This window comes from Clarias gariepinus, chromosome 6 (assembly GCF_024256425.1).
Source record: "Clarias gariepinus isolate MV-2021 ecotype Netherlands chromosome 6, CGAR_prim_01v2, whole genome shotgun sequence".
NCBI classification, from domain to species: domain Eukaryota; kingdom Metazoa; phylum Chordata; class Actinopteri; order Siluriformes; family Clariidae; genus Clarias; species Clarias gariepinus.
The window spans coordinates 18,597,992-18,612,750 of NC_071105.1; the positions used below are offsets into that span (position 1 = coordinate 18,597,992).

The 14,759-nt window shown below is 41.0% G+C and overlaps 1 protein-coding gene across 3 annotated transcripts in view; it reads left to right on the forward strand.

Annotated features, from left to right (window-relative positions):
* dlgap4b (discs, large (Drosophila) homolog-associated protein 4b) overlaps positions 1 to 14,759 on the forward strand; it is a 122,582-nt gene that overhangs the window by 84,665 nt on the left and 23,158 nt on the right. Inside the window, exons 1-6 of one of the 3 annotated variants that reach the window (XM_053498801.1) lie at positions 3,993 to 4,489; positions 4,679 to 5,460; positions 6,211 to 6,425; positions 7,351 to 7,449; positions 9,075 to 9,228; positions 13,308 to 13,563. In XM_053498801.1, coding sequence (XP_053354776.1) covers positions 4,051 to 4,489; positions 4,679 to 5,460; positions 6,211 to 6,425; positions 7,351 to 7,449; positions 9,075 to 9,228; positions 13,308 to 13,563 — 1,945 coding nt within the window. In that variant the 5' untranslated portion in view covers positions 3,993 to 4,050. Of the gene's footprint in view, positions 1 to 3,964; positions 4,490 to 4,678; positions 5,461 to 6,210; positions 6,426 to 7,350; positions 7,450 to 9,074; positions 9,229 to 13,307; positions 13,564 to 14,759 lie in introns of those variants that run through there. The other 2 variants (XM_053498799.1, XM_053498800.1) reach the window with 2 other exon arrangements.

A 14,759-nucleotide genomic window follows, 5' to 3' on the forward strand; every position in this document is an offset into this window, starting at 1 on the left:
GGTCAAGGCATTGAACTATGCTTCGGAAGGTCCCAGGTTTAAACCACGAAGTTGCCACTGTTGGGCCCTTAACCCTCAACTGCTCAGATGTATATGAGATAAAAATGTAAGTCGCTCTGGATAAGAGCATCTGCCAAATGCCTAAATGTAAATATAATTACATCTACCCATTCAGTTCCGCACGATCCATCCTCCTCCCCACATAACTGCATCACTTCAAACACGAAACAGGTGGGCCGACTGTCTGGTTCAACCATATGTCGTTGCTTGTTTTTAATATTATTTTAATATAATATAATATTGTTTTTAATATTATCATAATATAATACATTAATTTTTGCACAAGCAAAATTTACACTGCATCCAGTTCAAACCTTCAAATCATCATCTCACCATCACTCTAGAGGTTTTAAACCCTAAACGCTGCCAGTTGGAAGCTCTTGCGTTTTCTCATCATCTTTGTTTAAACTTACATTCCTAAATATAGTTATGCCCATGCCTCTCATCATGCCCCATTTTGGGTTTTTCAAAACTATGAAATAACACATATGGCATTAGATGATTAAGTAACAACAACAACAACAACAAAAACAACAACAGTAAAGGACCTTTATTTTAAAGGCTGTTATTTTAAAACACAGTTAAGCAATAGATGCTTCCAGTTTAAATGGTGTATCTTGAGAGGAATTTCTCTTTTTGGTATATCCTTTTAAAAAAGTCTCTCTTTTTGGTATATCCTTTTAGGAGATCATAGAGAAAGTAATTTACTCAGTGTGCACATGTTTCAGTAGAGACTGCATTAGCCATAGTGTCAGCTGAGTTGACTGGCCAGTTTGTAGAGACAGGCTTATGATGCAGTGTGTACACAATTCAACATCTATCAGGCTAAAGTTCCTGCAGTTCCATCAGTCAGGTCAGATCTGACATAGATTTTGGAAAAGGGCTGATGTCAACACTTTTCATAGGAAAGTACACTAAAATTGAAGAAGTTGCTCATGAGTTCTAATTTAATGAAAACAGAGTCAAAAGCAAAACTCTACAGTGGGTTCAACAGGAGCACTTGTCCATTATTGGTTTATTGGTGTGTCAGTTGGTTGAACAATATGGCCTTTAGATAAACATGCCAATAAACACGTCTGAAAGACAATTTAAATTTGTAGAAGTTCAAAAAATTTAGGGTTAGAGATACACTACTGTATATGCCCTAATGTTTGTGGCTTTCAAACACACGTTTGCTTGTTAAGCATCAACCATCTGTGTTGACTTATTATAACCTCTACTCTTCTGTAAGTTTTTTTCACTAGATTTTGACACGGACTGTGGGATTTGCCTATTCAGCAACAAGAGCAATAGTGAGGATCAGGATTAATGCTGGGGACTAACTAACTATGTGGTCGGTGAGCTGCATAGGCACCATTTCAACTCATCAGGGGTTTAGTTTAAACAAATACAGTTTTGTCATGTCTGTAGTTTTGTCAGGGGTTGTATAACATATAAGCATTCAGAAGGTATTTCAGAGACTCTACTGCACTCGACTAGAGAATCTATCAAATTTACTTACTTCATATCAAGTCAGGTATTAAGTCACACAGGTCAGCTTTGTGCTATGGCAAATATTGTGCAGGAGGTGAAATTTATAAAATTGTCAAATTCATCACAAATCTGTTGATAAATATCTTATTTTTTGAGCCTTCATGAGAATGGAGAAAGCTTTATTTCTAAACATTTTTTAAAGCACTTGAATGAACACTATCCAAGCTAGAAAGAAAAACATGGATTTCTTTTTTTTTTGTTTGTTTGTTTGTTTTTTGCTATAAAACCGTGTCATTGGTAAGGTTATTTTGAGGGCCAGCAAGAAAATCCTGGTGCCAAAGCGAAGCTGAGAGTTTAGTCTTATTACATCACAGAATCCTTATTTAAATAAATAAATAAAAAAAGTTAAACAAATGGTTAAACAAATTTGAGTAAGAAGTAAGAAGTAATTAGAAAATGACACCGCTGGACTGACAATGTGCCAACCATCATTGAGTTCAAGAATGAACAGTCTAAACAACTCAGTGAGGCTTTGAAGGCTTCTGGCCCCCATCAAAACCCCCCAGGCTGTGCCTTTGTCAAAACAGCAACAAGGTCGAGTCAGAACTTCAAACCCATGGGCGGAAGAAAGTGGCTGAGCCGTTTAAAGAGGATTGTGAGCTTAGTAAGATAATGCAATCCATTTCTGTAAGGAATGAGCGATATCAATATGAACAGGAAACATCTTTGTTTTTCCTAGTCTGATTGGTTTAACTTAATGGAAAGTGTGTGTGTGTGTGTGTGTGTGTGTGTGAGGGGGGTTATTGGCAGTGTCATTCCTGTACTGAAGACTTTAGCAGATGGTGACTGCTCTGCTTGGCAAGCAAGTCCAAAAAATACAGTCTGTACACCTGGAGCTTTACCCAACTAATCCCCCCCCCCCTCTCCTTCTCTCTCTCTCTCTCTTTTTCTCTCTTTCTTCCTCACACACATACCCACTTGTCCCTCACTCTTCTTTTCTCTTTTAAGGTTTAGAGGCACAGTGGGATGTGTAAGTGAATGCATCAGACTAATCCAAGATCATCATTCCCTTGTTGGTCCCCTGGTTACCTCTGAGTGATTAAATTAAAAATTCAGGTTCATAAATAAATCATACCAACAGGTAATACCAAAGGAGTAGAGAAGACAAGTGCAAAATCATATAAGAATAATTATTCATGAGAAGATTTCAAAGTGTGTGTGTGTGTGTGTGTGTGTGTGTGTGTGTGTGTGTGTGTGTGTGTGTGTGTTCGCAACTGTCTCATAGGTGCTGTAGGCCATATACAGTATTAGCTTAGTTAAATTTAGTTTGGAATCTTTTGGTGACATTTAATCTTACATGGTTTTAAATTTATTCACTTTAATGATTCTGCTGTTTTCCACTGATACTCCTTTATTTAGGGTTGCCCGCTCTCTGTTTCTCTCTCTCTGTCTCTTTCCCTGTAAATGCAATCTCTTTGATGACATTTCTTTGAAAATCACTGATTTGACTGATGATGCAAGTCAGCATCTTAGTCCAACTGCTCCACCCAAATAACTGAAGGCAGAGTAGCAATTTCTTGGATGTTTTGATTCCCCCCAGACAATAATACTGTAGCAAATGAATGGTTCCTTTCTCTCTCTGATTTGTTCCAACATGCCAGGTAGGCAAAAGAAGGCCACAGACAGTCTGGGCACACACTATGCAGTAGCAGTCCCCTGCTAGGATTGGCTGCAGAGCAAGAGTAAGCCATATGATGTGTTTTAAGCTAACTAAATGGCTATGATGCAACAAGGACATATGCTTAGATTCTGTACAGATGTATACGCCAGGACAGGTAAAAATACAGCTGTATTTCCTGTGTACGTCAGTCAGTGTCCTCATAAAATGGGTGGTAAGGTTGTTTGTGGCTCAGGGTGAAAATAGCCATCTGTGTAGGATACCCATTCAATGCAAAAGCTTTAATACAATCTGCTTATTATCCTCTTGTCATAGAGGGGAAGGCTGACGCAGGGCAGACTCAATATTAAATTATCAAGTTAAACAGTAACAGCTAACCAAATTAAGATTACAAATGTGAACCTGGATTCAAGGCAATAGCCAAGACCCAAACTATAACATTGGTGGCACACATTGGTCTCTTAAGCATCCTATTTAAATTATGTCCACTATGTAAGAAAAGCTAGGCACAGAAATACACAGCCGATAGAACTTAAATAGGGGGTGAAATGATACACCATTGAATACAATAGCATACTATAGTTATAGCATATAACTATAGCACATATATCATACTAGCACTGTGGCCAGGGTTAAGGGCTTGAGTCTTGTTGTTGGGTCTGTGTGCGCTAAGTTTTCATCCTCCTGTCTGATGGGTGTTCTCAGTTTTTTCTTTTTCTTTTTTTCTCTCCCCTGCCCCTCATTTTTCTCCAGGACATCTCCTCCAGGGTGTGTCACTCTCCCTGGTGAAGAAATGCTGCTACTTTAGGGGTCTTTGGGGGGGTTGCCACATTTGCATCATGAAAGGCTACACCCCCCACCGAACACGTCACCTCTCCGAATGTGATCCTACACACTCACCCTCTCGCATCGACCCAATGTATCCACCCTCAGCTAGCTCCACCCTATCGCGTCAACCCTACATTGTCCCTTCTTCCACCATGGATCATTATGGAGCCTTGGAGCCCCATCACTTCTCAAATTCACCCAGCTCAGGCGGTCTTCCCCCAGACTGTCTGATACCCCAGAGCAGCCAGCTGTCTACCAGCAGCACCTTCCCACGTATCAATTACAACTCACATTTTGAGCAGGGAGATTTCTCGCCTCCAGGTGGAGACAACATCGGGGGTATCAGCACAGGCACACTGGGTACTTCTATGTCCATTGGCATGGGAATGAACATGGGCCTTGGATCAGGGCGCACAGCAATGATCACCAGTGGATCTGCTACTATATCAGGTCAAACCAAATTCCTATGCTTACATAATTAATGTAGGTATTGGTATAGTTGTAACATACCAGTAACATTTCTATATGTCTTCAAGTCTTTTTAATAACTTATCAGGTCTGAAAATGAGTCCCTTTATATTTTATATTATGAGCAGAAATGAAGCAGAAGAGATAACTTTTCTTTCTCTATGCCAGTAGGTGCAGGGAAGATGAATCGGTTACCAGCGAACCTCCTTGATCAGTTTGAGAAGCAGTTGCCGGGGCAGCGGGATGGCTTCAGCACTTTACAGTTTCATCGCAGCACAGCCGTGGAAACAACTAAACAGCAGCAGCAGCGCACTGATAGTCCAGGAAAGATCCGCTACCTGGTCCACTCTGTGCAGAAACTCTTCGCCAAGTCACAGTCATTAGAAAGCTCAGCTATGAAGGCCAACATGAATGGGCGCTCAGGAAGCAGTGGCGAAGACAAAAACCACCGGCGCAGTAAAAGCAAAGACAGGGCCAAAAGTGAGGGCACAGCTAAACGGCGTCCACGCTCCAACATGTCTGGCTACTGGAGCTCAGATGACCTGGACAGTGACATCATTAACTACAGGAACCCTGTGGCAATGATGACTCTGGGTCGACAGAGCTCTGCATCTGGGTCAGCACTGGAAAGTCAAGCGAATTCAAAGTACTTAATGCAAGGCTACAACACCATTAACGAGCACACATTGAAAGCCTCAAAGAGCAACAATGACTTAAAGCACCAAGGACTTCTTGCTCTCCCAGGCCCCGGAGGAGGAGGAGGAGGAGGAGGGGGAGGAAGAGTGGCAGTTGTGGAAGGAAATTATGGGAAGGGTGGGTCCTGGTCCGCGCTCACACTTGGGCCAAGTAGGCAGTTGTGCCAGAAGGGAACCGCCACTCTGGACCGTTCACTTCTCAAATCCAAGTCATGCCAGCAGGAGCTGGCCTGCCACTATCTCCAGGTGCGAGGCAGGGTGAGTCCCGGGGGTATGGTAGTGGGGGCGAGTTGGGGTGCCATCCAAGGGATGTAAAGATGTTTGTATTGTTTAAATATTTAACAGGCCCACTGAGGACTTTATTTCCACATATAATATATATAATATATATTATATATATAATTCATAACATTTGTATCATGTGCTTTTTCTGGATTTTTATTTTATTATATTTATTATAGACCCTTATTTCCCCCACTCGTACAGTCTAAACCCTGGATATGGCTTCTAATATTTTTTATGCCTTTAGCATTGTAGGTAGAAAAGAATAAAACATGAATTTGAAGGTGGGTATAAACTGTTGAATGGGAGAGTATATGGAAAAAAAGATCTTCTTCATCCTGTTCTTCTTCTTTTGGTTGCTGCCATTGTGGGTTCACCCAATTATCCAATTAGCATATTTGAATTTGGCACGGGTACCCTTTCCATTTTCAGTTTTTATTTTTTGGGTTTGGGACTGGCACTCACTGGTGCACCCCCATGATTCCTTGTTAGGGAATTAGAACCTTGGTCTTTCACAAGAAAGATACACGCTACTAATAGAGCACATCACAAACAAGAGATACCAATCTGAGAGGCTACAGAATATTTATAAATATTTTTGCATGTTAGCAATGTAAAGTATCTTAGCAGTGAAGCTTTTAGTGGTTCGTTCGCTTGCATGTTTTCCTTCATATATACTATCCCTAACAATAGTTTGTATGCTCATTATGTTCGAACCCGGTGTAGATGCCCTCTACAGGAGAGTGGAGCGGGACTCTTGGTCGAGGCGAGATCCCATGCAGGCGGATGCGCAGTGGCAGCTACGTAAAGGCCATGGGGGACCTGGAGGACAGCGATGACTCAGACAGCAGCTTGAAACCCTCACCAAAGACTGCTGCGCGCAGACAGAGCTACCTACGTGCCACACAGCAGTCCCTCAGTGACCAGTTCCCCTCCAGAAAGTAAGTGGGCATTCTGCCATGGCATAAACACCCCAGGTCTCTCTCTCACACACACATACACGCATATTCAAGCTATGCTTGCTCATGTGATAGATTTTGCAAACATTCTTCGGTCTAATATGCTTTCTTTTACACATTCCTCTAAACAGTAAAAACTGTACAACAAATATGCTGTGGGTCGAATTATCACATATCTCGTTATATTAATACAATGGACATTTTTGGAGTTTTTGCAGACATATGATGGGCATGTTTAGGAATGAGGTTACACCCCAGTGACATACATGGAAATGTAACTCAGGAACATATAAAAAGCATAAACCTGCCCTTCTCTTGATGACTTTATATATGTATACTAATGGAAAAACATGGGCCACATGTCTTTTTTGGAGAAAAATTCCACCCCGTCTGAATAAGTAACATCGATATCAGGATAATACAGTTCAGAAATAGTAGGAAAGCAATAAGGACTGAGAACACTACAGCCATCCTGCAGTTCCCCGGTACTTTTCGTGAGAGCCGCTTGAACTCACTAGGGAGCCGTCGATCTTGTGAATATGTTTGTGTGAGATTCTTGTATTTCGAAATCCTGCTGACATTTGAGGAATTAAAAAATACGCAGGCTACATTCATAGTGTACCCTTTTTTGCTATAATGTAGACCTTGAACAACCCTTTAAAGACAGCTTTGTTTTTTTTTGTTTTTGCTTTTCTGGTTCTGACCACTTTTATTAAAGTGCAGAGCTTTTCTTTTTCCATTAGTATATTTCCCTATCCTATCTAACTCACTTTGACTTTAACCCCTCTACATGTTCGGAGTCCTGTTCCTGTTCTCTCACTCCTGGAAAACCATACCTTCCACGTTATCAATAACCTCTCTTAATAACCCTGTTACCCTCCTTATATTTAAATGCCCTTTTTCCCAGCCGTCCTCTGGACTACTCGATGCTCCAGGGGGATCTGGAGGCCCTGTGGTCTCCCCTCCACAGCATTGCCACCCTGCAGCAGATCGGACGCTCCGTAAGGTCAGTGCAGTGAAGAGAAGCAGGTCGGCTGCAGCTCCTGTCACAGCACACCGGGGGGAGCCGCTTTACCATAAACTGCAGCGCTGCAGTCCATCCAGAGACCTGGGTCTACCTTCATCTCAGAATATGAGTACGGAGTAACAGTGCTGCGATAAGAGTTAATGCATTTTTAGATATCAAGTTCTATCATGCCTAAGTGCTCAGTACTCCTGCTATGAGATGATTAATGATACAGGCCCTGGATTCTACAACTCTTGAGTGGCTTTCTCTGTTGAATTGATCAATGTGGAAACTAAATTTTTCACGCTGTTACATTTATAAACAGTGTTGGGGGAAAGTAACTAACTTAAGGTAACTAATTATGTTACAAAATTACTGTCTTCAAAAAGTAATCAGTTACAATACAGCGTTACTTTCTGATAAAACTAACTAGTTGGAGTATTTTTCCACTGCAGAAAATAAAAACTCCTTTGTGATTCCTCATGCATGTTGTTTTAGTCAAGACCTTTATAATTATTCTACCTTCATCACTCAGGGGAGTTTGGCCCAAAATCTGTTAACTATTAATACCCCATCTCACCTAAACGGTTTTGCGCGGTGACCGTAAGTACAGTTCATTATGATTCACCACGAGTTTTGGCGCTTTCCGCACGTTGGTCCTCGCATATTCAAACCGCATAGGAGAGATAGGGGTATAACAGAGAGGGGCGGGTTATCGGGGGCAGGGCTTGTAGGACGACTTTCACACACACACACACACACACTAATGGATTGGGAATGTTTGAATAACGGATTACATTTTTGAAAAAACGAATTAAATGGCAGACCTAACGCACTAGATTACTCGTTACATCAAAAAAGTAATCCGAGTACTCTCGTTACACCCAACATTTGTCATAAATCAGTAAAACTAAATAGGGAAAGCCTGTTCAGAGTTTGTGGCCATTGCTTAACCTCATACTCGATGCCCAGGTCATTTTGGACTCATTACGTGTTTATTGTCGTATTAATGACAGTGTTGGTTATTTCATTTCCTACAGCACTGATTGGACAGTAATTCCAGCTCCAAGACAATATATCAATATATATATATATTACTGAGGTTATGGATATTATGTAGTTAAAAGATTCGTACTGTAGGTGCCAGCACTTTGCAGCTTTTAGTTTTATATCGTTTTTCAGTAACATGGCATACTGCATTTCGTGTTCAAACTTAAGAGAAAGGCTGGAGTTGTATAGAATTGGAAAACGCTTCATAATGTGAAATGCAACAATAAACGGGTAAAAAGTACGATGTGTGATTCATTAATAAACTGACATTTTTAAACGTTGTTGAATTGCTGCTGTACAAGACACTCCAGGACATGCTGTTGCCAGGTGAAAATGAACTTCACGGTGCTAACATTAACTCTGCTTCATATCAGGCAACATCACACCAAGTTGTCATTGGTTATTTCGCTGTAACAGTGTTTTTTCCATATATTCATAAATCACAGCGTACAGCTTTTTCCATTTACTTTGTATCTATAAAATGCATATTGAAAGAATAGAGCAAGAACAAGAAATTTTACAGTTATGTGGACCATTTTAAATCTTTTCGCTCCCTTTTGCCCTTCTCTTCTCAGTTGTCTCCCGTCTTTGCGAGAATTCTCTGGGAATCGCAGTGTGGATAATTTGGACTGCATCGGAGGTTCTGTAAGCTCATCGTTCCCACGCTGGGATGATGATGACTTCAGTCAGGGCTGCAGCACACTCGGACGCAACAGCTGCATCAGCCAGGTCAGATGTCTTCTGCATTTCTTTTTTTTTTGAGTGATAAGGGAGACAGCACAGTGTTGTAGTGGTTAGCACTTTCCCTTTGCACCTCCAGGGTACGGGTTCGATTCCCAGCCAGGTTTGATTCCTGTCTCTGTGTGCATGGAGTTTGCATGCTCTCCCTGTGCTTGGTGGGTTTTCTCCAAAGACCTGCAGATTAGGCTATTTGGGATTTCCAAATCGCCCGTAGAGTGTGGGTGAGTGTGTGTGCCCTGCGATGGATTGGCACCCTGTCCAGGGTGTACCCCCGCCTCGGGATAGGCTCCAGGCCCTCTGCGACCCTGAATACAGGATAGAGCGGTATAGAAGATGAGTGAGTGATTGATAAGGGAGATAATACTTTATTAGGGCCCAAGCACTATAGGGTGCGCAGGACTTCTTGTTGTCATTGTAGTTGTATGACGTAATTCTGTTTGGTAGCTCTCAGAGACACCAGCAGCAATAAAAAATATATCAGATAATTATGATAGAAATAAATATTTGAAATATTGATGAAGGCCATGTATCTATAGAATAGGTCTTTAATGGTACAAACACTGCAGTGAAAACAGTAAGCTGTAGGTACTACTCGAATTATAGTAATTGTATTTACAGTCATGGATGTTGAGTGTTCAGTGTGTTGGCAGAAACTTTAAGAAAAATTGGGAGGTAAGACAAGTTGGTTTGTCTTCAGTCAGTTTGTGTGTAAATGTGTGTGGGTATGCGATTGTGTGTGTGGGGGATGTAATGGAGGCTACGACTCTATACAGTCTAGTAGAGTTCTGATTGTCCTGTATGTTTTTCCTCATTGAAAAGGGACAAGCAGTGTGTAACCTGGGTGTGTCAAGTCCTTAATAATGTTGAGAGCCCTCTTGCGTAGGTGGCTAGCACAAACTATGTCTAGATAGTGTCCCACAATTCACTGTGCAGTCTTTACTATCCAGGCCAGGTCTCTCTGGTTCACTGCAGTGCATCTGGAGTACCACACTGTGACACTGCAGCAAGGAATGCTCTCTATTGTGCTTCTGTAGGGATTCACAAAAAGCTGAAAGAGGAGGCTGGCTTTTTAGGCTTTCTCAAAAAAGAAAAGCCTCTGCTGAGCTTTCTCAAAAAGGTCCATGTCAGATCCTTTGTGATGTGAAGTCCCAGGAATTTGACCTCCCCAACATTTAAGGGGCAGGTTACTATCTAACACCACAAGACCAGATCTTGAAGCTTCTCTCTGCATCTAGTCAGCTCCTGGTATTAGTCCCCCTCTTGTAGTGCTGTGGCAAACTTCACTATAGTGTTAGAGGAGGGGATGCGTGTACAGTCATTTGCGAATGGGGTGAAAAGGGCAGGACTGAGGACACAGCCCTGTGGAGCTCCTGTATTCAAAGGGTGAGAGTGGACGATGTATGGTTGCTCACCCCGACATTTTGTGGTGAATATCCGTGAGCAGACTGTGTTTGCTAATCCCAGTTTGCTGAGCTTGTTTACAAGTTTATGGGCGACTATTGAACTAAGAGCAGAACTAAAGTCAAGAAATAGCATATGTTATGCTTAACAAATGTGCAAGTAGGACAGGGTTGTGTGAAGTGCAGTTAAGATTAAATCCTCCATCAGTCTGTTTCTATTGTTCGCAAATTGATAGCTATCCAGATCAGTGGCTTTTATAGAAGGAGCCTCTTAAATCATCTCATAAAAGTGTCAAAGTAAATAAATGACAGTAATTGAAACACATGACTGCTTGCTTTTTGGGCGCAGGGACAATAGTGGAGGATTTGAAGTATGTGTGGACTATAGCCTGCGGCAGGGAGAGGTTAAAGATATTGGTGAACACCCCTGCAAGTTGGTCAGCACATGACTCCAGTGTGTAACTTGGCACCGTGTCTGGTCCTGCTGCTTAAGTGATGTCAGTCTTTCTCAAAGTGGATCTCACCTGGTGAGTACAGGCCCCGCCCTGGATGATGATGTTGTTTGAGCTCTCAGTCTGCTGGTGTGGCTGTCGAAGCATGAAGCATTGTGTCAGGTAGTGTGTTGTCATGGCTGGTCAGTCAGATGCTGCTCTTGAAGTCTGTTACGGCTTTAATGCTTCTCCAAATGTCGTTTGCAAGCGGCCTTCAATGCGCTGCTGGTATCTATGCTTGGCTTTTTTTTTATAACCTTCATCAGTTCTCTCTAATTCACATGGGCTAGAGTAAAGGCCTCACATAACTTTATATATCGTTGGCATAACTATGTTTTCTTTTAGAAGACATGTAAAACTAAAGGAATGAGTCTCAGCATTGTGTAACTGTAAATTAGAATAAAAAACTTTGCGCTTGTGAAGGAACAGATGTTTACAGCTGCTATAAAGTGGGTGATAACAACATCTAACTTGTCAAGTGTACGGTCGTAACAATAAGTGTAGTAATAAACAGGTAAAAAGCAGGACAAACATCTAAATTGTTGGCAACTTTATGTGGTATGAGAGGAATAAAAGTGTTCTTTTTAAGTGCAGTAACAGAACATTTTTTCCTATACCAGCACTGCACTAAGATATGCATTTATAGATCTATTAAAATACTGAAATTGAGTCTTAACAGCTCAGTCAGATGACACATTAGTCTGAGTAGGCTTGAGTTACATCACAGTAAGAGTTGAGTGTATATACAGTATGTATGAACATTTGCGTGAAAGTATAATCATTTTCAGTTTCTTATTTTATGGCATTTATCAGTTCTCTCTGGGCATTACTGTAAGCCAGCCTGTACATAGTGTACCTTACCCTAAGCAGAAACCTTCATGGTCTTGTTTGTTAACAAAGTGTTAGTGCAGATGGCTTTGCAGCCAAAACGGATAAGCGGCATACCTTCACATCTACACCCTTTGCAAACAACTTTCACTATATTTTCAAAACAGTCCTGCAGCAGTGAAGTGTATTCTTCATCTCTAGGTTGGAATCATTTCCAGTAAGATATTGTCAGATAGACCAAGGTGTGGAGATAGAGACTGCTTTATATCAATCAATCAATCAACAAATGCTTTACAGCACTAAAAATTACGATAAAACGGCAAAAAATAGAAATAAAAAATACAGGAACAAAATAAAACAAATAGTTATAAATAAATAAATGAAAAATATATAAATAAAAATATAATAATAGTAATAAAATAATAATAATAATAAAAATAAATAAAATAAAACGATTAAATAATGAAAAAACATAAAATTATAAAAAATTAAAAAGCCATTGAAAATAAGTGAGTCTTTAGTTTTTTCTTTAAACAGTCCGTACAGTAATTATCAGCTCCTGGGATACTGGTGTAAACCTGATCAAGTATATTCTTGTGCATAAATGCAGGATATCATATAAGTTGACAAGTGTGTGCATTTATAAAACATTGACATGACATGCCTAAGTGGCTGTGAAAAGCCTCTGAGATTAGCCTCTGAGTCACTTCCACCCGGCCTCACTCGTCTCCCTCTTCACTTCAGCAAAGTGACAAATGATCAATTAAAGAGCCCTGGTGTAATAAATGAAGCCCACTGGAATGAAATGGCTTTGGCTGTTAATGCTAGTGCTTGAGTGATGTTGACAGAATCCTACTCATAAAAAAGTGGGAAAAAAATCAAATTCACTGTGTCTACTAGTAAAAACATATGATAATTGGTTGCCACAGTGTGACTCAATGGCACAAGTGTTTACTAAAGTAATTTTACCTTGACTTCGATTTTATGTCAACTTATACATAAATAGGTCATTTTGTCCTAACTTTTGTGTCACTTTTTTGTCACAGAAATTGATTTTTTCTTTTTTTATACTTTACTCCAAATTATTCTAAATTGTCTTTACGATCCACTTCTACTGCCTAAGTTTAGTTTAGAATTAAGCGAGACACATGTCAATACTCATACTGATCACACCTCACTTTTCCCCACTAATCAGATTTGGGTTTAATTACAAGGAACAAGCAGACTCAGGACTCATATACATTTTACTGTGTACATTTCTCTGTCTCGTTAACACTCAACTTGGCAATCCAGGCAATCCAGCTGTCAGTCTTTGGCAGTTGGGATCACCCTGTCTCTGTCTCTTTAGATGCGGGACTCAGAGCTGAACCAACGCTATGGAGAAGACTCCTGTTCAGAATCTGTGTTTGGAGACATGCACACGCTCGCACGCTCTCACTCTCGGGCAGAGGACCCTGATCTGCCCACCTGCTTCCGTTCCAGAAGCCATAGTTACCTTCGCGCCATTCAGGCTGGGTGTTCCCAAGATGACGACACAGCATCACTAGATTCTGATTCACCACCACCCACTGCAACAACTGTACGCACCTATAGCACCAGCACTGGTATGTACCAGATTTACAGAATGCATTTAACTCATGTCAAGCTTATAGGACTTGCACAGATCTTTGTCTAGAAGCTTTGTTTCCAACCTTGCCCAACCCTGGTTATAAGCATCAGGGTGTGTGTAAGTGTGTATTACATTAGTAGTACAGTGTGTGCTCTAAGCAAATTACCGCATATGTCAGTTGATATGATTAAAGATGTGAGTAAAAGTACTAACTGTTTACTTAAAAAGATCATTGCTGGGGGAATATATGAAATACCATTCTGATACAAGTTATTCAGTACAGAATCAATACATTCCTAATTCATGAGGTACACCTTATAAGAGCTGAAAACATATTGCACGTGCTCTAACACTTTACCAGACAAAATTCTTTCACTTTTGACAAAATTCCAAATGATAAAATAATAGGAGCTGGGGAACAATGAGGCCCAGCTGGATAAAACGAGACACACTCCTGTCTTCATTCACTGTGAGCGTCAGACATGGGCGGGAGTCTAGTGATATTACAACGCTGTTGCGTGACAGGATTTGAGGGTTGGGCCATGACACCGTGAACCAATCATTTACGCGTACTCTTGTGACTGACAGCGGGTTTATCCAGTGACGTGCATCTTCTCCAAACAATACTCCAATGGCTACTGGGAGAGGCGTTTCCCACAATCCTTTCTTTCCGCGACGTGGACCACGGATACTGAACGGCTTTTCGGCAAATACGGTTCGGCTCGTTTCTAAAAACCGTTGGAAGATTTCTTTTGAAGAAATTATGTTTTAGTGAGACTCGGGAAAGCCTGGTTCATTGAAAAGTGAATGGTTATTCATTTTGAATAAACAGATGCGCCGAGATCAAGATTCATGATGGGGATAAATAGGTAAACACAATATTCTTTTGTTATATAGCTATGAAGTGGCGATGTGTTGGTTATTGTGTTTTATTCGTACGGGTATGTTTGAGTTTCTGTTTCTGTGCTGGTGGGGATGGTACAGTAATGGATGCTTTTCCTCCGGCAGCCGCCTACCTGCCTGTAAGACTCTCTCTCTCTCTCACTCTCTCTTTCTTTCTCTCTCAGTCTCAGACAGACTAATGGTTTACACCCAGTTCACGAGAAATAAAGCGATATTATTTCTCGTGCTTATTGTAAGGAGTGCCGCCTCAGTGTAAATATGAAACCGGTAAGAAGCCGGGTTTTGGCG